We start from the raw sequence: 26,396 nt of genomic DNA on the forward strand, positions 1-26,396 counted from the left end.
GCACCTCAAATCTTACTCTCCTTCATAGCAACATCTAACACTGTTGACCTTCCTTTCCTTCTTTGAAATTTTCTTGTCCATGGAGAGACTGCCTAGGTTCACACTCTGGCTGTACCATTTATTAGTTGAGTGACTTTTAGCAAATTACTTAGCCTCCCTGTCTTTCCATTTCTTCACCTGTAAAATGAGGATAGTTATGGTACCCAACTCATAATGGCGGGGACCGCCATAGGGTTAAATGAGTGGATGTAAGTATATCCTTACAACAGAGACTGACCTATGATGTTCATATTGAAGAAATGTTTTCTGTCATTGTTGTTCACCTCTGTCTCCACCTATTTTTCTTACTACTCTTCCGGAATCTCCTTGTTGTCTCTTGTCTGTCCTTTCTCGGAAATGTAGATAATCTCCATAGCTGTGTCATTGGCCCTCTTCTCACCTTGAAGTGGCTCACCTTGAAGTGGCTCTGTAGATGCCCTCTTTCCCAGTGCTTTCTACTTCTATCTGTTTGATTCATGACTCCCAAATCTTTGTGAGGCATTGACCTCTTTATGGACTTCATTTCAAAGTAGACACTATACAGGTACCCAAATTCAGCATATTTAAACTGTACCAATTTTCCTCCCTCAAATCTGTACCCTGAGCTAGGATTCCCTATCTAGATTAACAAAACCAGAATACTTCCAGTTACCTAACCTTGTAATTTTATACATTTTTAATTCCTCCCTCCTCCCTACCCGCTCATAGGTCATCAGGTTATATTGTCTCTATTTATCTTTTCTTGTTCATTCTTTGCCTGTTCAACTGTACTTTCACAAAGTTGGTTTCCTAGGGGTCTGTACTGAGATTGAAGGAACTACCATTATTCTTATACAGGATTCTGAGTGTTGTGGTTAGATTTTGGATAGTTTTTGCGCTTTGGTTTCTCCTTTGTCCTTCTCATCAATCCTTTTGGTTTTTTGTTTAGGAATAAGCAACCTTACTTGCACACTTAGGTCCTCACTATGCCACTTACATCCCTCATTTCTTCTCTTTTCCAGCACAAATTGTTTAATCTATAGGACAGTATTATTTCATCATACCTCTACCTTTTTTTTCTCTGTCTCCCCACTCCTGTTCAGGGTGAGTGAAAGATCTTATGACACTGTCCTTTTATTGTGTGTACCCCTCCATTTAGCTCATCAGAGACACTATTTCACTGCCATATTCCTCAAAGCCATTAACAGTTTTTCTAAAACACAGTTCTGATTGCTTTAGGTAGGGCCTTGCTTTAGACCTTTTAATGACTTGTCTACCAATCTAAGACGAGACCCTTTGAACTAAGGTCCTTTATTATCTGGCCACCAACTACCTTTCCAGCCTGATCGCTTGTCACATATCATGCTTTCTATCCACACTGCAATACTCCTAAGCTCTTTGATTTAGCTAAGGTTTACTGAGCACCTACTATGAGCTGGGCACTCTTCTAAGCATTGGGAACATAGCTTATATTCCAATTTGTCGAACACATTATGTACCCTTGTGCCCTTTTGCTGTTCTTGTCTTGTTCCCTCTTTAGAATACTATTGTTTCCCTCCTTGACAAAATTCTCTTTGGCCTACAAGGTTCAGCTGAAAGGTTACCACCTATTACTGAGCCTTCCCCCATATCCCTAAAATTAATTGCTTTATATTCAGGACTTAGAAAGCACTGTTCTTATTATTAGTCTAGAACTTGACATATTTTATAGCTTGGTTTCATACCTTCTGTGCTAAATTGTCAACTATTTAGGGCCAGGACTATGTCTTACTGTAGTCTCTAGTACAAAGTGGGTATTAAGTTAGTGGCTAATGAATTTAACTGGCTTCTGCATTAGTGATTTCTCCACTCTTCACAGTCACCAATAGACTAGACCCTTTTAGCTTCATGCTCAGATTATAGCAGCAGTCTGTTGATTAATAGCTCCTATATCATCTTTCTGTAGTCTCAGTAAATATTTGAGTTTCTTCTGTGTGTGGATACTATATTAGGCACTGGGAAAAATAAAAGATTAATCAGAAACTGTCTCTCATCTTGAACTCACAGCCTACTGGAAAGATTGACAAGTAAACCATGGCAATATAGCATAATAAGTGCAGGGGGAGGTGCACCTGGGCTAGGCCACAGAAGGCTTCCCAGAAGGGTTATCCCACTGAGGCCTGAAAAGACAGGTACGTTAACTCACAGTTTTCGTACAGAGAATAGAGTGCTAGAATGTGGGATTGGGAAAGAATGAGATGAGTGAAGAACTTTCAGCATTCTACAGCAATGGGGAGTCATATGAAAGGTTTTAAAAAGAGGGATACAATCAGATACGTAATTCAGAGAACTTCCTGCAGTGAGGAATGTAGGAGGGGAATGACACACACACTTAAACATTCTGAAAAGCTGTTACAGTAGTCTAGGCAAGAAATAGTGGTGCTTAAAGTAGTAATAATGGAGATGAAGAGAAATAAGTAATTTTTTTTATTATCATGGTTACAAAATGTACAAGTGTGGTTGAGTGGTCAGAGGATTGGGTAGGGATCCAGCAGTGTGGGATCACACATATTTCACATATATGAAAACATGGGTTTCTGACTTGCGCTGGTGTAGATAATACTCCTCACCAAGACCCAGGAATATAGGAGGATTAGGATAGGAAGACTAGATTAGGTTGAGAACATTCAAGTGTAAGATGATCAATAGATAGTTGGAAATGTGGCCCCAAGTCAGGAGTGAGAACTGGAAACATAGATCTTGAAGTAATTGGCAAAAAGATGGCATTTGAGGCTCCGGGAATGGGTATGGTTACCCACTAATTAACAGATATTTCTTCCCATCTCTCATGTTGTATGCTTGACACTAGGGATCTCAGCAATGAGTGACACAGAGGTATGATCCCTGGCACATGGAGTTTATCTTTTGGTGTGGGTAGAAAACCCTTAAATAAAATTGTACAGCATGCTTATAGTTGAGGTGAGTCCTAATGTAACGGAAGGGTCTAACTTATAGACAAACTAGGCAGCTGTCCCTGAGGAATGGTGTTTAAACTCAGTGCTAAAGGATGAAAAGATAAATAGGAGAGTCTTGAAGGAGAAGAGAGCCTGACTTCTTTAAGGAACAGAAAGTGTGAATGGAATGTAGTCAGCAAGAGGGATCAAAAGAAGGCTAGAAGGATGGATAGGACCCAGAAAGCACAGATCCCTGCAGCCCAAGAAAAGAATTTGGACTCTAGGGCCTTAGGGAAACATTGAGTAGTTTTGAGCAGGGGAGTGACTTGATGCAGTGGGTGTGTTGAAGATAGCATTCCGGCTGTTGTGCCATGAATGGTTTGAAAGTGGTTTGAGGGTATTACAGTAATTCACACAAAGAAAATGTGTGAAGAGAACAAGGATGGAGGAGTAGTTGGGGGGGGGGGGTCTCATGGGAAGAGCTATCAAAGAAACTGATACAAACTGGCAAGAAAGGTAGGAGGAAAACCGGAAGAATGAATCTTGAAGCCTAAGGGAGAGATAATGTCAGCAAAATAGAGAAGAGGCCAGTGGGTCAAAGAAGAACCGAGAAGTACCCACTGGACCGAGCAATGGAAGGGTCATTGATGCCTTCAGAGCAGTGTCTGCGCGTGGATAGAAGCCTAAATAGAATGAATTAAAGAATAAATTGGAGATGAGAAAGTAGAGTCAAGCAGTATGGACAACTCTTTAAAGAATTCTAGCTTTGAAGAAAGGGATAAAGTGCTATGTAGGTTTTAAGGGTGTTTATAATTTTGTTTTTTATTAAATCTCAATAGGTAATATATACATGTGATTTTCAAAACTGGATGTTGTAAAAGTTGGACGTTCTTATACTGAAAAGAAATCTTCCACTCTTGTCACCTTAGTCTCCCGTCCCTCAACTAGTAATTTATCACATCTTTTTTGAGATTCCTTACATATTCTAGCATTTGTATCTCAAAGGAGGTTTGGTTTCATTTTGCTTTTTCAAATGCAAAGGGAAGTTTAAAAAAATAAAAACTGCAGGAGGTTCAAATGCTGGTGAGAACAAGTAGAGAGGGAGAGACTGGAGAGGCCAGAGGTAGGGTAACTGATGGAGGAAGTGCATCTCCTCGTATCTGCATCCGCCTTTTCTCTAATGCTGTGTGCAGGGGAGGGTGCAAATGAGAGAGTTTCTGTTTTCTCTCTGCATTAGGAACAGGGAGGTGTGTTGCTACTGAAAATAATGGGGGAGGTAGTGGGATAGTGACCTTGAACAAGGTGGAGGAGTTCTGAAGTAGGCAGTTTGGGGAAACGGAATGAATGCTCACTGGAGGAACAACACAACGGATCTGTTACTGTTACGAGTTCATGTCAGGGTCCAATTCAGCAAATAGTAATAGTGCCATTTGCTGCCCCATGTTCTTGCCACATTATCCTTTCATACAGAAAAAATTATGACAAAACTGAATACTCTTTGTTAACATCCTTAGCTCATCAGTGAAGAATTCACCACCCCCATGCACATTGGTAAGACTTCTCTCTCAGCAAGCATAGATTAAGAAGGAAATATTACCAAAGCTTTGACTTCATAAAGTATCCAGCTAGTTCTATGTCTAACGAACCATCACTACACTGCATGGCACATACTGACAGAATTTTCCACATTGAGCATTAAATTAATATTCCTAAAGGACTGATTCACTTAGAGTGGTGTGTTAAGAGCGGGAATAACATAGAAATCATTTGACTAAAACCCATATTTTGGAGATCAGGAAAACAAAGCTCCAAGAAAGGACTTTTCCAGGGTTGTGTTGCTCAGTTGTGTCCGTCTTCGACCACTAACCCAGGTCTGAGAATTGCTACTTGGTCAGTTACTGGCATGAAAAGCCACTGAGTTTCCATGGAACACTAGTGTTTTCATAATTAGACTCAGGCTATTCTACCACTAACATTGAATATGATGATTTCAAAACTTGTAGAAGAAAGTAGCTAATGGGAGGATAGCTTTTGTTTTTTGTTCTCCAATATATACATTTGAAAAACAACCCAGATTAAATTTAGCAGCTTTTATTTCTTTTAAAGATTCATATATAGTTACTGTTGTGATTTTTTTTAATTGCATACATGTTGATAGTCCTACTTTTTGTTATGCATTCAGAAACATTTAATAAGAGCTTAAGATACAGCAAGCAATTGTGCTTGGTTCTGTGGCTACGAAGAAGATTTCATCCCTCATGGTTTCTGGTTAAGATTAGAAATGGAAACACAAGGAGATTGGCAGTGATCGGTTCTCCTTGGGCAAGAGAGGAAGGAAAGACTTCATGGGCAGGGACAGGGGGACATTTGAGCTGACTTCTAAAGATGAGTAGATTTTTCTACACATAAAAAATGAGACCAAAATACGCTCATTATGGAAATGGAAGAGGTCATTGTAATCAGAACTTTGTGAACAAAGCAGAAAGGGGTGAAGAGGACTGGCATGTTCAAGTACTAGCTGCAGTTAGTATGGCTAGAGGGTGGTATGTAAATGGGGTTACAATGGAAGACTGTCAGAGAGATATCAGGGACTCAGTCAAGAATGATCTTCTTTGCTATAATAGGAAGTGTGAACTTCATTCTTTAGGCAGTGGAGGAGCAATTAAAATTTTTAAGGAAGAAAGTAACAGAATGACTGGTGCTGTGGATTTCTTATTTTTGTAAGAAAACTTCACTTCAGTAATGATAAATTGGGATGTTGTCAGTCTGGAGGCAGAGAAACCAGTTAGGAGATTAATGTAATAATCCCAGCAAGAATTGAAGACCTTAAGTAACTAGAGCTATGGTAAAGAGATGGACAGGAACAAGTATCTGAAGAAACTTGATGATGGATTGAGAACAATCTAGATTGAGCTCCTAGTTTGCAACTCATGTGACTGGGTAGATGATAAGATTACCCTTGATGAGGAAAAGAAAAAAATCCATTTTGAAAGGACAGTGGTGAGTTCCATGGAAATAGATGGATTTAAGAAGCTGTTGGGCATCCAGTAGGCTATTGGATATATGGAGGTGCAGGAAAAATTTTGGGAGTTAGTAGCATGTAATTAAAACTGTTGGAGTGATGAGGTTGCCCAGAGAGCATTTAGAGCAAGGATTCTTAACCTTAAATCTGGAATCCACATATCCTCAATTATCCAAAATATCGCATATGTGACTTTGTTAGGGGAAGGTCCATCGCTTTCTTCAGATTTTCAAAAGGGACAAACGCTTACTTGGTGTGAAAAGGGGCCAAGGACAGAGCCTCAAGTATCTGCACTAAGTGATGGGCGGGGACAATAGTCTCAGCAGAGAAGGCAGAAAAGGAACAATAGTGAAGAGAGAAATGTGGTATCAAAGCCTGAGTCAAGTAACATGAGGGCTTGTAGAGTCTTGGGCTTGGCAATGAGAAGACTGATAAATTGTTCCTAATAAACTCGATGGAAACCAAATGTATTTGTATGTAATGAAACTCCCCACAGAAACACCACGTTTTCTAAGAATTGTAAAAACTATTGGCCTACAAAAAAAGTTCAAATGCCTCCATCAAATATTCAAGGCTAAGATTTGTTCTCACCTTGCCATTACAGTTTAATCTCTCACTTCAATATTCCGAACTTTAAAGCTAGCCAAATCCATCTCTTCACTGCTTTCTGAATACTTCATACAGATCTTAGCTCCTAGTTTTTGCTGGTGGTTTTCATCCTGCCTGCCCTGTTCCCTACCCAACAAATCCTATCAGTCTTTCACAGTTTAGTTCTGTTTGCTCTGTGCTCTTTTCTGACTCTATTGATTTCCCTCTCTATATTCTAGTGGTAATTACTGTCTTGTTTTGGCATTTAAAATTGTACTGCCTTGCGTTGCTACTTACTTGACATATTACTGCCTTCTTTTCCCAGTGAGCTTTTACTCCTAAAGGCTAGCACTACCTTACGTCTCATCATACCCCCTGGTGGCTGAACTTGCACATACTTATTTTAAATACTAAAATACTTGAATGAATTTAACCTAAGCCAAACATAGTGGGGGAAAATGTCTTTAAGAAAAAATTCATATGATGCATTCTAAATTATACAGGAGTGACTTATGTATCATTGTTACAACTGTACTCCATTTCTATGGGTAATCAAGAGTTGATTGCGTGTCAGAATAAGATACTGATATAATCTATGAGGCTTAATGAACTTTTGGGCTTTTATTTGGAACTTTAGCATATTGAATTAAATTTGTTAAGCCATACATACTAATTTTTCTGTGTAAAATTTATCAGTTCTTCAAAACAAATACCTTTTTTGGATTGCAAAGTAAAATATACTTACTAAAATAAGTATGAAGTAGAAATAAAATATCACTAATATTTCTCTACTATTTTGCCAAAGGCACTTTTGTTTTATAAACATCTTTACCATCTATAAATTAAGTATCAATGTGATTAACATGCAAAACTTAATCACTAACAATACATCTGGCTCATTATTAAACAATACAATATGTTAATTTGGAGCCCACTTCAGTGGCATGGTGTTACTAGTTTTGCTGAATGATAATTGAGCTTAATCATCTGATTTGAAGCCAGTGTCTTTCATCATTTGCTGACAACTTCCAGGGTTATTATAGGAAAAAGTGTAGTAGAAAAAAAAGAGGACCAGAGTTGCATTGCTTTATTCTGGAGTCAGAAAAATTAAAAGCTTTCCTAATTAATAAGGAAAATAGATACACGTTAGCTACTGCCACGTGGATCCCATCATTGTCGAGCGGATATCTGCCAACATAAATCCTAAATTTACCTGGCAGGAGGGAGAAATCTGTGTTACACTTCACCATTTCGACTAACACTTAAATATATGTCTAAGCTTTTCTTTTTTCCCTGAAATCACAATATGTATTTCCATGAAAGTACAGTTTTTGTGCATATCCTCACACTTTAACCACATTTTTTAAACAGGTAAAGCATATTTTGACCATTTTCATAAGAAGGAAAGTTCTTTTAATTCACCAGCAGTATTGCTTACCGAGTAGAATTTAATAAAACATTGAAACGACTCAATGGGGAGAAAATTTGCTTACTCATTGGCTAAGCGACTTGCTTCTGCAAAGCTGCCTCAGTGGTCCTCACCCCAGTTTGTGCCTCTGCAACATTTCCTAGGCCATCCAGGTTATTTGGCATTAATAAATTATGGATAGTAAAACAAGTGTCATATGCACCCTTTTATAGTAAAAACTTTGTTAAAAATTTCAAGGAAAAGCAAATTTAATCTATATCGATGATTTAAAATAACTAAAAACTAGAGAATACAATTTAATCACTTTCATATTTTAGAGTGTGGACATATTCCAGAGGACAAAGAAAAAATTGAAGGACTTTAGAATTTTTTGTCTTTATTTTTTGTTTTATTTTTGAGAGAGAGTGTGAGAGAGCACAGGTGGAGGAAGGGCAGAGGGAGAGAGAATCTTCAGCAGGCTCTGCTTTCAGCTTGTAGCCAGACGCGGGGCTCAGTCTCACAACCCTGGGATCGTGACCTGAGCCGAAATCAAGAATCGGATGTTTAACCCACTGAGACACCCAGGTGCCCCTCGAAGTTTTTTTTATTATGCACACTTGACTACCTTTTTTAAGAGAAACTTAACATGCCATTCCCCAATTTTAAGGAAAGAAAACAGAGTCAAGTCACTGGGGTAAGAAGGCAAAATTCTAGGTACCATGGTGGCCACAACAGCAGTCAGGGATAAGTGAAAATATTTGATCTTTGGTGGCTTCAGTGCCTGCTTCCTAATCCACTCATGGGTGAGTCTAACTAAGGTGAGAATTCTCTGGAATCGTGATGTCTAATGAAAACAATGGAAGCTACATATATGTCATTTTAAATTTTTTCGTAACCATATTAAACAAGTAAAATGAAACAAGTGAGATTGCACACCTGGCTGGCTCAGGCAGTAGAGCATGGGACTCTGGATATCAAGATTGTGAGTTTGAGCCCCACATTGGGCATAGATTAGTATAAATAAATGAGCAAATAAATAAATCTTTAAAAAATAATATATTTAGTAAAACCAAAATATTTCAATATGTAATCAATATGTGTCACATGTGAAGAAATATTTTCCTTTTTTGTGTATGTGTTTGATATTTGTAACTCAGTATGTACTACACACTTAAAGCACATCTCAATTTGGGCCCACCACATTTCAGGTGCTCGATAGCTACATGCAGCTAGGAATAACTATATTGGACATTATGTCCCTAGAACATCGAAGGGATGTGTGCCCATGATACTGAGAAATAGTGTTTGCCTTCTTTGCCTTCTGTCAGTGTAAAATACTAAAATTACCTACCTCAGGGGATGCTTACATCAGTGCTGGCCAAGTAAAGCGCTAACCTAGGTCATAAATTGTTAGTTTGAAGACTCCCTGTTTCTATGATTAAGATAAAGTACTTTTTTTTGTTTAACCATCACTGTTTGGTAAAATATCATAAGTTTCAGTACTTTTGTCTTCAGGTGCAATTCTTTTACCTATGCTCAAACATACTGTGCTACAACTAAATTCTGTATATATTTTATGTAATGCAAAGAAAAAATGGTTTTATATTTTTTATGTTTTGTAGTTCATCTAGAAACCTCTGGCTCTTAATATATTCTGAACTTTAGTAAGAATGATAACAGCTGCCTTAACTCTTTAAGATAGTAAATTATTTTAATGGGGACTGTCATCTAATTTCAATTTTCTTTTATATTTTAAGGATATGGAATATTATCTTGTAAAATGGAAAGGATGGCCAGATTCTACAAATACTTGGGAACCTTTGCAAAATCTCAAGTGCCCATTACTCCTCCAGCAGTTTTCTAATGACAAGCATAATTATTTATCTCAGGTAAAGAAAGGCAAAGCAATAAAAGACAATAACAAAGCTTTGAAACCTGCCATTGCCGAGTACATTGTAAAGAAGGCTAAACAGAGGCTAGCTCTGCAGAGATGGCAAGATGAACTCAACAGAAGAAAGAATCATAAAGGAATGATATTTGTTGAAAATACTGTTGACTTAGAGGGCCCACCTTCAGACTTCTACTACATTAATGAATACAAACCAGCTCCTGGAATCAGCTTAGTCAATGAAGCTACCTTTGGTTGTTCGTGTACAGATTGCTTCTTTGAGAAATGTTGTCCTGCTGAAGCTGGAGTTCTTTTGGCTTATAATAAAAACCAACAAATTAAAATCCCACCTGGTACCCCCATTTATGAATGCAACTCGAGGTGTCAGTGTGGACCTGATTGTCCCAATAGGATTGTACAAAAAGGCACCCAGTATTCACTTTGCATCTTTCGAACTAGCAATGGCTGTGGCTGGGGTGTAAAAACCCTTGTGAAGATTAAAAGAATGAGTTTTGTCATGGAATATGTTGGGGAGGTATGTTCAACATATAACAAATAATGTGTGGGGGAGGTTTATGCTTTTTGAAAAGTTAACATTGTACAGCAGTAACATATTGGTACATATTTATATTATCGTTTGCAAGTATGTAGAAATTTCTGGCTTGGGAAAAAGTTTTCACGGGCATAGTTAGAAATATAAACTTGTATATGAACAAAAAAATACATATAATTATAAATGAAATAGTCCTGTTTCAACAAACACCCATTTATAGTCATTGAAACTGGCATTTGTAAAATATGGCAGCTATTATGACATAAACGCTCTTTTTTGTTAATTTTTATTTAATGTGTTTTTTTACCTTACATTCAGGTTAGCATATAGTGCAACAGTGATTTCAGGAGTAGATTCCTTAATGCCCCTTACCCCTTTAGTCCATCCACCCTCTCGACACCCCTCCAGTAACCCTCTGTTTGTTCTCCATATTTAAGAGTCTCATGTTTTTGTCCCCTGCCCTGTTTGTATATTATTTTTGCTTCCCTTCCTCATGTGAGTGAAGAATGACATAACAGTTCTAAGAAGAAAATCAGATCTAAACCCATGCTGACTTTGGAACCTTTAGATTGTGATTCATCCATTTGATTAAATATGGTTAACTGTAGTTGGCAGAACTCAATTACTGTATCAACATGAGAAGTACTATAGAGTAGACATGCTCTCTGAGCAAGTGTTAGAAAATACAATACATAAAACCATATTTTGCATCCATGAAAAAAATCCAAATTCTTTGTACTTCAGCTAGAGACTGTCTCTAAATTACCATTGACTGTGCAAATTTATGTATTTATTTTTTAACTTTTATTTTTTAGAGAGTGCAAGCGAGGGAGAGAGACAGAGAAACCAAACAGGCTCCACGCTCAGAGCAAGAGTCCGACGTGGGGCTCAATCCCACAACCCTGAGATCATGACCCGAGCTGAACTGAGAATGCTCAACTGAATGAGCGACCCATTCGCCCCCGAGCAAATTTATTTTTATACATATAACGTATATATACAAAAAATGGTATTTACCATGTACCACATACTATTCTAAGCACCTTATGTGCTAACTCATTAATCCTTGAGTAACTCTGAGGTAGCAGTGTTAGGTCCATTCTTTATCATTGAGGAAACAGGCACAGAAAAATTCAGCAAGGTCCCATTGTAGTGCAGAGGAGCCGGGATTCAAAACCAAGGCTCCAAAATGAGTGCACTTTGCTGCTGTACTACATTTCCTCAAACTGAGTGGTATATTAATCTGTGACTAGAAAAATACAAGTGTGACCGCATATCTTGGGCTGTCAAATCTAACATTTTAGAAGTTATGTGGAGGGGTGCCTGGGTGGCTCAGTCGGTTAAGCATCTATCTCACTTGGGCTCAGGTCGTAATCTCGTGGTTCATGGGTTCAAGCCCCTTGTTGGGCTCTGTGCTGATAGCCTGGATCCTGCTTCAGATTCTTTGTCTCCCTCTCTCTGTCTCTCCCTTTCCCCTGCTTGTGCTCTCTCTCTCAAAAAATGAATAAACATTTTGAAAAATGCAAAAGTTATATGGAATTAGGCCACATATAATTATCTGTATTCATCTAGAATTCTGAGATTAAATTGGAGCCCTGTTTTGATCCTTAAATTTTTAGACAATAGCAGATTATTATAAATCACTGTTCAGGATACTAGATCTTGTATGATCAAACTCTTCTCTGTTTTGACTTACTGAATGCAGTAGTTATTTATATCTGGTTGACACCATGAATTGCTTTAGACATTTTTGGTTTCTTAAGCTGAGCATCTATCTGGTAAAGCTGTGTTCTTAGAACTGCAGAGGATGGTTTTGATCCACAGAATTTCATGAAAACAACCTGGTCTGCAAAACTAAACTTTGCATACAATTGACTGCAAATTTAACGCACCTTCTTTCCTGTATTTGTAACAAATTTCCACCTTGTAACTAACTGCATAGATGAGTTACAGGAAAAATAAGTTTTTAGAGCATTTTTACTGTAAATTTCTTCCTTTACATTCCAGGTAGGTCCTACAGAAAGCTATATTTGGGTAGCTTTTTGAACACGTGAATAAATGAGAATAAACGTAGTACTGTCTCCCCTTGTTGATTGTGGGTTGTCCTGATTCCTAAGCAGCCATGATTGTCCTGCGGTCGTATCTCCCCTTAGCTTCCCATGTCTTTCCTTCTGTGTGTAGAGTAGTTTGTGTGAATGTTTTGATGACACATTGACTTGTTACTTTTTAAACCTCTGGAGGCACTAAAACAATAATAATAGTTTTATGGATGAGTGTTTCTTTAGTTCAACAATAGCTATATAATATACTATAGTTTTTTCTTTTTAGGTAATCACCAGTGAAGAAGCTGAAAGACGGGGGCAGTTATATGACAACAAAGGAATCACATATCTCTTTGATCTGGATTATGAATCTGATGAATTCACAGTGGATGCAGCCCGATATGGAAATGTCTCTCATTTTGTGAATCACAGTGTAAGTGTGATTACACTGTTTTTAATGATTTTCCATAGTTGAGGAATAATTATCTTTAAATGACTTAGCCTTTTAATATTTCCAAAGTATTGTAATACAGAGACCTCTTTGGTTAGATTATTGTATTATTACCATATGGAAAATCCATTGAAGTGCCTACCAAATACCATGCATTTTGCAAGAGTTTTTACATACGTTCATTTAATCTTTCCAGAACTCCTTAAGTATCATCTTCTTGTAGAAGAGGAATTAAGAGGTAGCAAGGTTAAGAATTACATACAACTGTAGAGGTTTCTTACAGAAGTTAACAGCTGAATTTTAGGATATGTAGCTAAACATAGCTATATTTTCTTAAAATGTAAATATGTTAACATATTTACAGAATTTAAGAATTCATAGAGTATTGAAGTATTGAGGGCCATTTTCCTAAATTATAATTGTAAATTAAAATTCTAAAATACAATTCTAAATTGTACTCTAAATACAATACAATAGTAGTAGGCTTGTGAGATTGATGTTTTCTCCATTTTATAGATTACAAGGAAAATGTGTCTCCAGAGAGTATTATATACCTGACCATATAAGGAAGTGTAGACTATGCTAAGCTTTTGATGGGTTTTATTCCAAGAAACTAGTTTATGTTGAGTAGTGAAATGTCAGAGACTTTCTGACTCCTTGTTAGTTTTCTGATTTACTTAAACTTTTACTTTAATTTTTTTCTTAGTGATAAATTTGAAATACTCTCAAAATAGATGTATTCTATTCAAGGGCACTTAAAACAATGATTTTGGTTTTAGCTCTTTCTTCTTGCATAGTCCAGAACTTAATGTAGAAATCTCAAAATATTAAACCCAATCAGAAGTTACGGCAATGAAACCTCCATGCAGTATGAAATTTGAGTTGTATAATGCTAATTTGATTTTTTAAATACAGCTTTTCTCTTTCTTTATGCCTTACTGAACTATGTACAGGTGAAATGATAATGGTATATAAAACTTGCATTATAATTCTCCAGAAAAATTAAAAAGTTGAGATAGATGAAACGGGATTGGTGAAAATGTTAATTGTTGAACTGCAGGGTAAATGTATGTGGATTTATTATTTTTTCTAGTGTTAATGTATGTCTGAGATTTTCTGTAAATGAAAATAGTATTTTTAAATTTGAATGCCTCAGAGACCTCTAAACAGTAAACAACTTAATTTCCAATGAAACTTAAAAAATAATAGTTTGGGGAATTAAATATTTCATATGGCATGTAGAAGAGCCTGTCCATTACATTTTTACTTAAATGGGTTCTAATGTTCCTTTTTAGTGTGACCCAAATCTTCAGGTGTTTAATGTTTTCATTGATAATCTCGACACCCGTCTTCCCCGAATAGCATTGTTTTCCACAAGAACCATAAATGCTGGAGAAGAGCTCACTTTTGATTATCAAATGAAAGGTACGGTTTTCAAGTAAGGTTTGATTGATTTCAGTTATTTGCATATGAAGACTGTAATCAGAGTAGGAAAAGACCTTAGATCATCTGAACCAAACAATATTAAAGAAGAAAAAAATGAGGCTATAAGAGTTGGTCTTTTTACTCAAGGTCACAAAGCTACTCTGCCAGAGGTAAAACTAAAATCTGCCTGACCTTGAGCTGAGTAAATGCTCTTTTCTCAGCATCACGCTGTCACCTGCTTTTTTTCATAATTTCCATTATCAAAGTTTGTTCTACATCTTTTCTCAATACTACTTGTATTTTAAAATTGTAAGGCATACATTCCTGAAAATTTACCAAGAGATGTATATTCAGGGCGCCTGGGTGGCTCATTTAAGTGTCCAACTTGCTTAGGTCATGATCTCACGGTTTGTGGGTTCAAGCCCCACTTCGGGCTCTGTGCTGACTGCTCAGAGCCTGGAGCCTGCTTCAGATTCTGTGTCTTCCTCTCTCTCTGCCCTTCCCCCGCTCACACTCTGTCTCTCTCTAAAAAATAAATAAACATTTAAAAATTTAAAGAGATGTATATTCAGAGGATTGAAAATATTTAAATCACATCTGAACTTATTCCATTCCTACTTGGATTTGGTTTTTTTAAAAAAACACATCAATTTTATTTGCTTTGTTGGGACCATATGTTTTTTTCTTTCCTTTGTTTTTCTAAGTGTTAATTATAGTTTGTTACTATTTGGCCTGACTTTATGGCCCTTAAATAATGTATGAAATTGAATGTGTATCTGATTTACCCACTTAGTTTCATCATTTCGCAAAGCTGTTCTTGGAAGTATGGCTAATAGCGTATGCTTTTATCTCTTACTAGCTCCACACCATCCCTTTCAAGATAATTCATAATTTGTCTCTGGACATTCACATTGATTTAAAACGAATAAGAGATTTGAACTTCATTCTGAATGGTCTTAACTTTTTCTTGTGTATTTCTTTTTCTGTGTACTCAGGTTCTGGAGATGTATCTTCAGATTCCGTTGACCACAGCCCAGCCAAAAAGAGGGTCAGAACTGTGTGCAAGTGTGGAGCTGTGACTTGCAGAGGTTACCTCAACTGAATTTTCAGGAAACAGCTGATGATTGTAGTTTGTTTTTTTCTAATGTTAACCTTTAAAAAAAGTATTTGGGACTCTTTTCATATTATCAGGATTATAGACTATGTTAATTTACAATTCATGTTTCAAACTATTGGCCAAATGCATTACTGATGCTTCTGAAGAGAACACAGGGTCACAGAGACTAATTTAAAATACACGTATCTAGTGATTAGACACCAAACATGAAAGGAAAACTGACAGATCAGCATACACATACATAAGAAGTCTGTGTGAATAGAGAAATGCCTCCTTCAGTGTTTAAGCATTAAACTGATAACGTAACCATCACTAAGATCAAATATTCAACCTGCCATACACCTTGAATTTAGAGAAAGAGTTAATTTGGGCAAATACATACAAGTGCTATTTTTGTTATGTTGTCATTCCTGTTAATTACTCACTGTACTTGTATTTAAGAAAAATAGGTGATACGGAATTATACTCTATTTTCTACTTTCATTAAAATACTGGGATCTTAATGATACAGAAATTTAAGGTCTAAAATTCAATGTAAACAGGTTTAATTACAGCTTGATTTCATATTTTGAAGCAATCCAGACTGCTATGAGGCATGTATGTCTGAATCAGTAATTCTTAAAAGATTTTTAACCTTGTAAAAGAATAATTTCCAAAAAGCTCTAAAATTCTGGAACGGATGGCCATTATGCTGCTTTGAAAGGGTGGGGCACTGAGACCGGGAGGGTTTCTTGGAAGTGGAGAAATGGAGCACTTTCAGGGCCCCTCTTAATAACACAAATTAAGAGATCCATGTTGCATACCTGGTCTAAACAGAAACAGCAAAACAAGATACTCCTGAGTGCATCTGCACCTAACAGTGTTTCATACAATACACGAATATTACATCTTCTGAATTTCAGGCGGTTTTAACATTTCCACCAAATTTAATTATTTTTATATTCCCCGCAAGCTCTTCTTGAAATAATCTATATTTTGAACTGATACTTATTTTTTATACATGAATTTTTTAAACGTGATAAAGCTAAACTTGGCCAAAGTGTGTATCTGAATTATGACAACATTTTTACTTGAACCATGAACACTGAAATGGAATACAGTTGTTTGGTTTTTGTTTCTGTTTTTCTGCATAGTAAAACCTCAGTTGGGAACAACTATGTTTTCATCTCTGTGATTTTGGGATTTGTAATCATGGAGTCCAACATGAAGGTAAATGCAGCAAGTAAATCTAGCTTTCAGTATTCCTAATTAAATTTTACCTAAGTTCATTGCCCCATTGCTTTACTGACCTAAAATAAGTTTGAGTAAAATTGCACTGATGGCAAGAATCCAGCACTTCAAATACCTTCTTAATCCTTAACCTCTTTTTTGGGAGAAGCTACACTTTATTATGCATTATATCACTACCACATGATTTGCTCTTTCATAATATGGGATAAATTCTTTACATGTTTGGAGTCTCACAGCGTATTAACCAAAATCTGCAGAAGGTGTCACGGAAAAATACATTTCTTAGTGCCGTTTATGTTTTCTTTATGAGGAAATAGTCACATGGTGTCAGTGGTGAGAAAGCATCACAGATTTACAGGTGCTCCCAGTGGCCAAGCTTACTTTGAATTCTGATTCTCACAGGTTTAAAAAATGTAACTAATATTCTTCTTAAAAAGTTAATGTTTTACTGTCCAGTTTTTTGATCTTGTCTTTTTGTGGTAAATGTAAAACAGGACAGCAAAGGGAAGAATGGCTATTTTCACAAAACTTGTTTTGTACTGTCCTTAGTAATAGACATTTAATGGGTCTTTGAGATTTTAGTTACCTGTGTTACCCTTGTTTGATTACAAAGCTGAACTTAATCAGTAAAATAGAAACTCTCTACATGAGGCTGTTAGGAGCTTTTAACCATTTTAAGTCAACATTTAGCTTCTTTGGTTTCTCAAGCTGTCAGAATTTGTTCTCTCAATATGAAGCCTATGTTCAACGGCCATGTTTACATGAAGTTTAAACCGTAAGTTAATCTACTCTGCAAGTTGTATTAATACCATTGTTTTCAAGATCTACTTAAGGATCGTGATACAGTTATAATCTCAGGGTTTTTTCCCCCATATGTGCAAAATCTAGACTGCACTTTTTTTTTTTTTTTTTTTACAGTTCAATTTTCTTTAGCAAAATAAATTTAGTTTGGCATTTGATTTTCTATTTATGGTGGTTTAGCTTTGTTATTGAATATTTTATTTTCTTACCAGTAAGCTACAAAAGGGGCAAAAAAATAACCAATGTATTCCTGACTACTTGCTTTTGAGATTAACCAAAGGTTGTTATACCATCACTTTAAATGTTATTTGCCTTTTAAGAAAGTTTATCATTGTCATGGTTGGTCCATTTGAATATTAAAGAATTTTACATAGCATAATGTGGATGGATACTTCTAAAATATTTTGAGCATTATGAGTCACCAGATTACTTAAACACATTATGCTAAATAGGTAAACACTGCCTGGAACCACAGGGGAATGTTAGACTTCAAGCTCCTATTCTTGGAGCAAGTCTCAGGCCCTTTATCTGCGTTCCTGTGCATCTCATAAACCCATGAGGCCGGTGCTGCCAGCCCTACAGCACAGCAAAGGGAAGGGGTCAGGACTGGTTAGGTAACATGAACATACCCAAGATCACGTGGCTCGGGGGCAGTAAACCACCTATTTATACTGGACTCTATTTCGTACTGCTAGTTTAAACAAACTGTAAGTCTTGGATTCCTCTCTCAGGCAAATGTGGCTAGCCACTGCATTTCTTCTGTCATGTATCTTGGCATTTTGAAACTTGTTTTCACTTTTTCCTTTATACTTTACAGTTCTTAGAGTAAAAATCAAGTAGCCACTATAATTAATCCTACCCCTACCTGCGCTCTTTTTGAGAGGCATTATTGCATAGTGGCTAAGAGCATGGACTCTCGAGCTTGAATTGCCTGTATTTTCAGTCCTGACTTCACTCCTTCTCAGCTATGTGAACTAACCTCTCTGTGCCTCAGCCTCATTTTTGAGTGGGAAGAATAAACTTAACCTGCCTCAAAAGGTGGTGATGAGCATTGAAGGAGTTAATATCCAGTGTGTAAAAGAACTATCATCACAGAGTAAGCACCACATGTAAGTATCTGCTGTAATTCTGTACTGTAAACCTGTACTTTTATAGTCTTTGGTGATCCCTACAAGTTTTTTTTTTTTTAATCAAAAGTCTGTTCTAGTGCTCTTAGCCCTTAAATTCATTCACCTGGCATTTATTGTGCCAGGTTCTCATAAAACAAAATATGGCAGTATGTAATATTAAATGGATGATATGATTATACAGTGCTAATATATTCAGAAGAATGTTTACAGGCATGTATTGAGTCCCCACCTTGGATTATAAGCTATACTATTAAGATGAGGTCTTTAGTGTCAGTGAAATTAGTTATATTTGATTACATGACTTATTAATGAAGTGTAACTAATTTTTAGAACTACAGATTAAAAATGAAGTCTCTGGGCTTGTGTATTAGGCCTGTTGTAGTTACGACTGGAAACTCAGTGATCTGTAATCTCTACTGGTCTCTTTAGTGATTTTATATTCACTTTGCTTTCAGGCCATAGAACTCGTAGGAGAGATGGGTAAAATGGGATAACTGTATTTCTACCCCAGTCACACACAGTCTGGAGAGTACTTAATCAAAAACTGGGAGTATCTGTGGCATTAGAAAGAAGGGGTCAGTGCAGCAGGGTGATAATGCATATCATTGTTGGTTTAATTGACCTGCAAATTGATTTAGAGATGCCAACTTAAATTTGTTTTAAGGGAAATCTGTGCCTTTGCTTCCTTAATCTATAAAATGTCAGCATACCCAAAGTACTGAAGAGTATTTAATAGAACTTTATTAAACCACATATATAGCTGTACAAAAACATAATCCATTGACAGACTTTAAGGAAATCCAACAACTAGAACACACTTACATTTTTGCCATTTCATTCTTTTCTTTTGGGTCCTAATTTCTCTCCTTTTCATTTTACCTTTGTGTTCAAACCAGCATTCAGAAGTGACCTTTTGAAATAAATAAGGGGCTGATTGTTTTTAAGAGTTTTTATGACCCAGGATGCAGCCATCTATCAGGGTGAATGTGCCATGGCGCTTGAGAACATTCTCTGTTGGGTGGAGTGTTCTGTGTCAGTTGCAGTTGGTTAATGGTGCCATGGAGTTCTTCCATAGCCTTGCTCACTTCCTGTGTGCTAATTCTATTACCGATAGAGGAACAGGTAGAGTTCCCAGCTCGACTGTGCATTAGTGTTTCTCCTTTGGTTTTGCTTTCTCTCTTTTGAAGCTGTTGCAGCAACATACTCATGTAGGATTGTGTCTTCTTAGTGAACTGGACCTTTTGTGAGAAATTTGTCTGATGGTAATATAGTCGTTCCAGCTTTAAGTAGTGGAAGTATTTAGATATATTTTTCCAGGCTTTACTTTTAACCTGCCTGCATCATTTGAATTGAGTTTCTTAGAGACAGCATATAAAAACGTTCTGTTTCTTTCCCTGGGTTTTTTCTGGTGTGTATTGACCACTTTCACTTAATGTAATTATTGATGTTTGGATTTAGTTCTACCTTATTTTCTGCTTTTTACCTCTATTTTTTGTTCTTTTTCCCCTTTACTGCCTTGTTTTAGGTTACATGAACATTTTTAAGTATTCCATTCTGACGTGTCCATTATGATTCTGACCATTACCTCTTTGTGTAGGTTTTCTACTGGTTGCTCTAGAATGCAAGGTTTTTCATTTTTAAGTATCTGAGAATGAGCTTTTTCTTTTTTCAGTGACTATATTCTCCCCTGTTGCCAGCTTCTCATATAAATACTGTAAATGCTCTCCTTTAGGTAGCTCAGCTTCTGGTGTGGAGGGAATTTCAAAATCAGAGGAGCTCTGGGAATCTGCATTGGTGCTAAAATTTAGTAGCCTTTTTTCCTGAGGTATGTGTTTCCCACTGCTTAGAGTGGTTATTTCTCCAACACCAGGAGCCATATTTGCATCTTGATTTCTGCTTTTCAAGTCAGAATAAGTATCCTTTGGGCAAAGTACATTTTGTTCCATCTGAGAGGCAGGAATATTCTCTTTGATTCTTGGTCTATAGCTGCCTTTGTTCAAGAAGGTAATATCCCCACTGTTTCTCTCTTGGGATGATAACAAAACAGTGTCCGATTGGCTGTCCCAGCCTTGACTCCCTTGTTCGGATATGTGTGTTGACTGAGAAGAATTCTGGGAAGAGATGTGAGTTGACTCTCCATCAGAGTCACTAAAAATCTTTGGCGACTGAGAGCCCCCTGCCTCTGTGGAAGAAGGGAGGTTTTCCAAACTGTCATCTGTGATTTCATCATTTCTTTTAAAGAACACTTCCCACTGTGGTACTTCTACATCAGCCTTTTGCTGGTGATGTGTGACAGCACCCAGGTCTTCTTGAGATGAAGCTGGGGTTTGTAATTCTTCTTCACCTTCGCTGTTGGATTCTTCACATTCTATAAAGTTTGCCAAAGGAAAGGTATGCATACTCTCTTTGTACCCTGTGCTTTGTCTCTCTTGCTCAGGCTGGCTTGGGGAAGCTGCAGTCATCAGATACACGTCAGGGTGAAGAGTTAGCTGGTATGGAACCTTGTGCCTTAGCGGTAACGGCACAGGATCATCAAAGAGGTCATCTTCCTCCTCTGTGGGGAAAAACACAACAGATGTGTGGGAAACACAGAATGCAAAGGGAATCAATTTGTGCTTTTAATTTAAAATCCAATTTGTAGCATGTAGCTGTAGTTTCAATTGGTGGAGGTGCAAATAACGTGTCCCTCTTCTAAGAAAAAGGCCCCTTATTCTTAGCATAATCTGAACAATTTACCACCCTTCCACTAATGCCGGACTTTAAGGTTGAGAATATTGATCAGTGTTCCCCAAATAAGGCCACAATGCCTGTAACAGTGGTTCTTAAACTTGGCTGAACATTAGCATCATCTGGAAAGCTTTAAAAAAAAAAAAAAATACAGCTTTCTATCCCATTCCAGATCTACTGAATCCCTAAAGGTGGGACCCAGTAATTTAATTTTCACTTTAAGTTCTGTGATTCTGTTCATCAGCCAGGTTTGCAAACTGTATGTTCTGCAAAAAGTAGATCATGAGTTGGCTGATTTAATAAAAAGTCATTTTCTAGTTTTTACTGATACCTACTTGGTACATGTCATGGGCTGTGTCCTCCAAAGTTCCTAATTTGAAGCCCTGGCCCCAATGTCATGGTATTTGGAGATGGGATATAAAATGGGATTAGTATCTTTGTAAGAAGAGGAAGACCAACTTCTCACTTTCCTTCTTCATGCATGGACAGCCTGTGGAAAGGCTCCTCGGTGTGTACTGAGGAGGAGAGACTGTCTGCAAGCCCGGAAGTGGGCCCTTTCTAAGAACCAAATATGCTGGCATGCTGACCTTGGACATCCCAGTCTCCAGAACTGTGCGAAATGTCTTGCTAAGTCACCCAGCCTCTAGTATTTGTCATAGCAGCCTGAGTCGGCTAAGTGCACACTGCTGGGTGACAGATACTTGAGGGGAATGCGGATTAGATCGACTTCAACTAAATGTGCCAAATGGGGTTTACTTTGAATAAGGCACATTTAGTGTCACGAACAAAGTCAACAAATGTACTTTTTTTTTTAAAGCATGTTGCATTAGCAATATAATGAGCCCAATTCACTTACTTTCTTTACTTATTTTTATTTTTTAGTGAGCAAGGAGGGAGAGGGGCCAAAGGGGAGAAAGAGAATCAGGCTCCCTGCTCAGCCCAGAGCCCCACATGGAGCTCAGTCCCACAAAGTGTGAGATCACGTCCTGAGCCAAAGTCAGGAGTTGGATACCCAATCGAGTGAGGCACCAAAGGTACCCCTCCACTTAAAATCTTAAAGTCAGGAAACCTTACTTGGAGAGTGAAATTACCATAAATTGAGAAGGCTTGTAACGGGGGAAAACAAGTATTTTCTTGGTCTCTAATGGCACCCGGGAAGGAGATTAAATGCTCATGAGACAGTCTATGGCAACTTAATTGTTCTAGTATTGTCTTATAACTACCCACCTAAAAAGATAAGTGTTCCCAGTGATTCAAGGATGTAGCTAAACACTACATTTTTAAGAGCTGGTTTTTAAAAAATGTACCAAAGAGTAGTCCTGCTCCCATGGATCATCTTGCTTCCATGTTCCGAAGGAGACAGGTCTGGAGAAGATGGGTCAACAGTACACTAGGTCAAAACCAGATCAGTATGGTTCCTGGCTCTGTGTAATTCTTAAGCAACTATTTCTCTCCTTTTCTGAAAGACTTAAAGTGACTAAGATGTCTAGTACTGTATTTGGAATCAGCCTGATCTCTAAGATAGGGGGCTTCATTTCAACACACAGATTATAGATCTGTTTTAGCCAAAGTTAACTTTTTAGGAAATATTTTTGTATCCTAAGTTTAACAGTATCACGGTGTGTTTCAGCTGTAAGATAATCTGTACATTTTTCCCATCAATCCATCTGTATGTATTGAAAAACAAGTTTCTATACTATACTATCAAGTTAATTCTGACACAATGATTTCTCTGTGAAATCGGAAAGGCATAGAACACTAAGAAGTGTTAAAATCCTCAGTAGTATTTACTGATAAACTGATAAACACACTTAAACCCAGTGTTAAAAAGGACAAATGTTATAATTCACAGATAGTATCTATCTGTGTCTGTATAACTTGGTATAACCATATTGGAGAACAACTGGACATCATCTCGCAAGCACCTTAATTTCTACAATTTAACCCAATGAGAAGTGTGAAACAGATTTATGTACAATGTTGTTCATCACAATATTTGTAAAAGTTAAAAATAGGTTGTTAACCTAAGCGTACAAAGATCCGATACATCATTATATAGCCATAATGCAAAGTATGCAGCTGTTAAATTGTTTTTGAACAATAACAAAAATTTCCCAATGAAAAGTTTTTCAGGGGCGCCTGGGTGGCTCAGTTGGTTGGGCGTCCAACTTCGGCTCAGGTCATGTTCTCACGGTTCGTGATTCGAGCCCCGAATCTGCTTCAGATTCTGTGTCTCCCTCTCTCTGGCCCTCCCCTGCTCAAGCTCTGTTTCACTCTCTCTCTCTAAATAAACATTAAAAAAATTTAAAAAAAAAAAAAGTTTATTTCAGCCTGTGTGCACCTATCTGCTCTTAACAGCAGGTGGTAGACAGCCCTTGCGTAAGCTGCCCTGGTCCCGACTTCAGGACTGCTGTCCACCTCTTTTTAAACACATAAAAAAATTTTTTTTTTTGAGAGAGTGCAAACAGGGGAGGGAAAGAGAGGTGGGGGGGGAGGGGGCAGGGGGTGAGACAGAGACTCCCAAGCAGGCTCCATGCTGACAGAGAGCCTGATGCAGGGCTCAAACTCAAACCCTGAGATCATGACCTGAGCCAAAGTCAGATGCTTAACAGATTGAGCCCCCCAGGTGCCCCATTTTTAATAATTTTTAATGTCCCTCTGAGTTCTATAGATATATATATATGAAGGAGGGGGAGGAAATACATTAAAACACTATTCAAAGTAACTTAGAGTTGTGAGGTTCTATATAACTATTTTCTCAATTAGCTGCCATGGGTAGCTGCTAATTTATAAGAAAACTGATTTTATAAAACTGGTCTAGGGGAATAATTGTAATAGCTGATAACTATTAAATTATGTAAAGATTTAAAAAATAGCATGAAGCGCTTTATTGAAAAGCTTTTCAAAGAGGCTGACAAGGACTCCTGGGTTTGCCCCAAGATTTGAAAGTAAAGAAACTGGAAAAACTGGTCAGCACACTAGAAAGCACCGCAGACCTTAAAGCACTCAGGATGGAATTCCAAAGTCAGTGACACATGTGGACTGAAGCGAACATGGCCCCGGTGGCTTACAAAATACATCTGCAAACACCAACTAGAGGGACTGATGCCAAAGAGTTGCCCAGAGACCTAGACCTGTACAAATAAAAGCTATAAAAATTACTATATTAACAAGGAATAAAAACACTAAGGAAGCAACAAGGAACAAAAGGAAAAAAGCTAAAACAATAAATTGGAAAAACAAACATCAATTTGAAAACTCAAACTAGTGGCCCAATAAAAAAAAAATACATATTCAACAAAAATGTGTCATCTGGGTAGGTGCATAAAGGGACAAAATGTTAAGCTAAAAATGATTTTGTTTTCAGCCAAGAAAGAATAGCAGGAACTACGTTTTACCTCCCCCCTGAAACAACTAAAAAACCAGACAAAATACAGCAAAGGCTCTCAAGAAAGTAGAAGACCTCAGGCAGTGAAGGACAATGACACCTGAGCGTGGGAAACAAATGACGTGAGTTCTAAGACTGCCCCAGTTCACTTGGTGACTGTTTCTAGGCAGGAAGGGTACACCCAGATAGAGCCCATGGGCACTTTAGTCGAGGAGGTGACTGGGAGTCAGGAAGCCAAGGTGGTTGGAGTCTACAGAGCAGAGGCCCAGAGAGGCCCCTCTAGCATTCGGCAGACTGATCGGTGCATCCTACTGAGGTAACTACTTGAGCCCAGGGTGCCTGTTCCCAACAGCCAGAGTGGAACCCCTTGATTCACAGGGTGTCTGTAAGGGTACTAAAAGGGCCTTGCCTTAGGAGTGGGGAGAGTTCATTCCAGACTAAATGCTGCCCTGCTCCTACCTAACAAAGATAAAAAGCAAGACAAAAGGATCAAACTGTTCCAAGCTTCCAAACCAGTTAACTACATGCCAGAACAAAGTGCACGAATATTTTTAGAAATCCAAAATTATGCAGAACCTAACAAGGTAAACTTCAGAAAATATGGCATCCAACAAAATATTACCAGACAAGCATAAAGGGGAGAAAATACAGTCAATAAGAAAAAAGCCAAAATCCTGAAATGATCAAGAAAACATGGGAATAAATCTTCATGATCTTGGATTGAGCAATAGTTTCTTAGGACAGCAAAAGTTCATGCAGCAAGACAAAAATGAAATAAACTGGACTTAATCAAAACTTAAATTTTCACACTTCAACAGACGCCATCAAGAAAGTGAAGACAAGGTGTAGACTGGAAAAGAATATGTGCAAATCCTATCTGACAAAGGGGATACACCCAGAGGATATAAAGAAGTCTTACAATAAGACCAATAATCCAATTTAAAAATGGACAAAAGATGTGAAATGGACATTTCAGCCAAGAGCATCAAAGCACATGACTTAAGCTGAAATCAGTAGTGAAATACAAATCAAAACTACAAGGAGATCTAACTTTATATCCACTAGAATGGCTATAATCGAAAAGTATGAGCTATAATGCAGAGAAATTGGAATCCTTATAGCTGGTGGGAGCAAAAAGTGTGTTCGGTTTGGAAAATAATTTCTCCTTGTTAAAAAATGCTAAAACAGATTTATTGTGTGTATGTTACAGAATAAATGTGCCTGCCCCCAAATTCCTGTGTTGAAACCCTAACTCCCAGTGTGGTTGTATTTGGAAATGGGGACTCTAAGGAAGTAAAGTAAGTTCATAGGGATGGGTCCCTGATCCAATAGGATTAGTGTCCTTATAAGCGACATCAGAGAGCCCTCTCCCCCCTACCGCCCTCTGCCTCCAGCACATGCCTTTCCCCAGGAAATGGCATGTCAGCACACAGCACCAGGACAGTGGCCAATAAGCCAAGCAAGAGAAGACGCCTCAGAATGAAACCCACTTTGCCAGCACCTTGATCTTGGACTTCTAGCCTCCTGAATTATGAGAAATGTCTGTTATTTAAGACACCCAGTTTGAGGTATTTGTTATGGCAGCTCAGGCAGACTGAGATCACCCTCCCCACACTCACCATAACCTAGAAATTCTACTCCCATGTTATTTACCCCAAATAAAATAAATCATATG

General features: G+C 37.6%; 2 protein-coding genes across 18 annotated transcripts in view; one reads left to right on the top strand and one right to left on the bottom strand.

The window, feature by feature from the left end:
• The window catches only part of SUV39H2 (SUV39H2 histone lysine methyltransferase), a 21,536-nt gene extending 5,514 nt beyond the window's left edge, over positions 1-16,022 (top strand). For 4 of the 6 annotated variants that reach the window (XM_042991107.1, XM_042991109.1, XM_007081248.3 and 1 more), the window contains 4 exons: positions 9,727-10,392; positions 12,739-12,885; positions 14,199-14,328; positions 15,324-16,022. In XM_042991107.1, the coding sequence (XP_042847041.1) occupies positions 9,727-10,392; positions 12,739-12,885; positions 14,199-14,328; positions 15,324-15,430 (1,050 nt within the window). In that variant the 3' untranslated portion in view covers positions 15,431-16,022. The remainder of the gene's footprint in view (positions 1-9,726; positions 10,393-12,738; positions 12,886-14,198; positions 14,329-15,323) is intronic. The other 2 variants (XM_042991111.1, XM_042991110.1) reach the window with 1 other exon arrangement.
• A 3,303-nt stretch (positions 16,023-19,325) lies between these two features.
• The window catches only part of DCLRE1C (DNA cross-link repair 1C), an 89,818-nt gene continuing 82,747 nt past the window's right edge, over positions 19,326-26,396 (bottom strand). For all 12 annotated transcript variants that reach the window (XM_042991119.1, XM_042991120.1, XM_042991124.1 and 9 more), the window contains one exon: positions 19,326-21,160. In XM_042991119.1, coding sequence (XP_042847053.1) covers positions 20,244-21,160 — 917 coding nt within the window. In that variant the 3' untranslated portion in view covers positions 19,326-20,243. The remainder of the gene's footprint in view (positions 21,161-26,396) is intronic.

Source organism: Panthera tigris, chromosome B4 (genome assembly GCF_018350195.1).
Source record: "Panthera tigris isolate Pti1 chromosome B4, P.tigris_Pti1_mat1.1, whole genome shotgun sequence".
NCBI classification, from domain to species: Eukaryota; Metazoa; Chordata; class Mammalia; order Carnivora; family Felidae; genus Panthera; species Panthera tigris.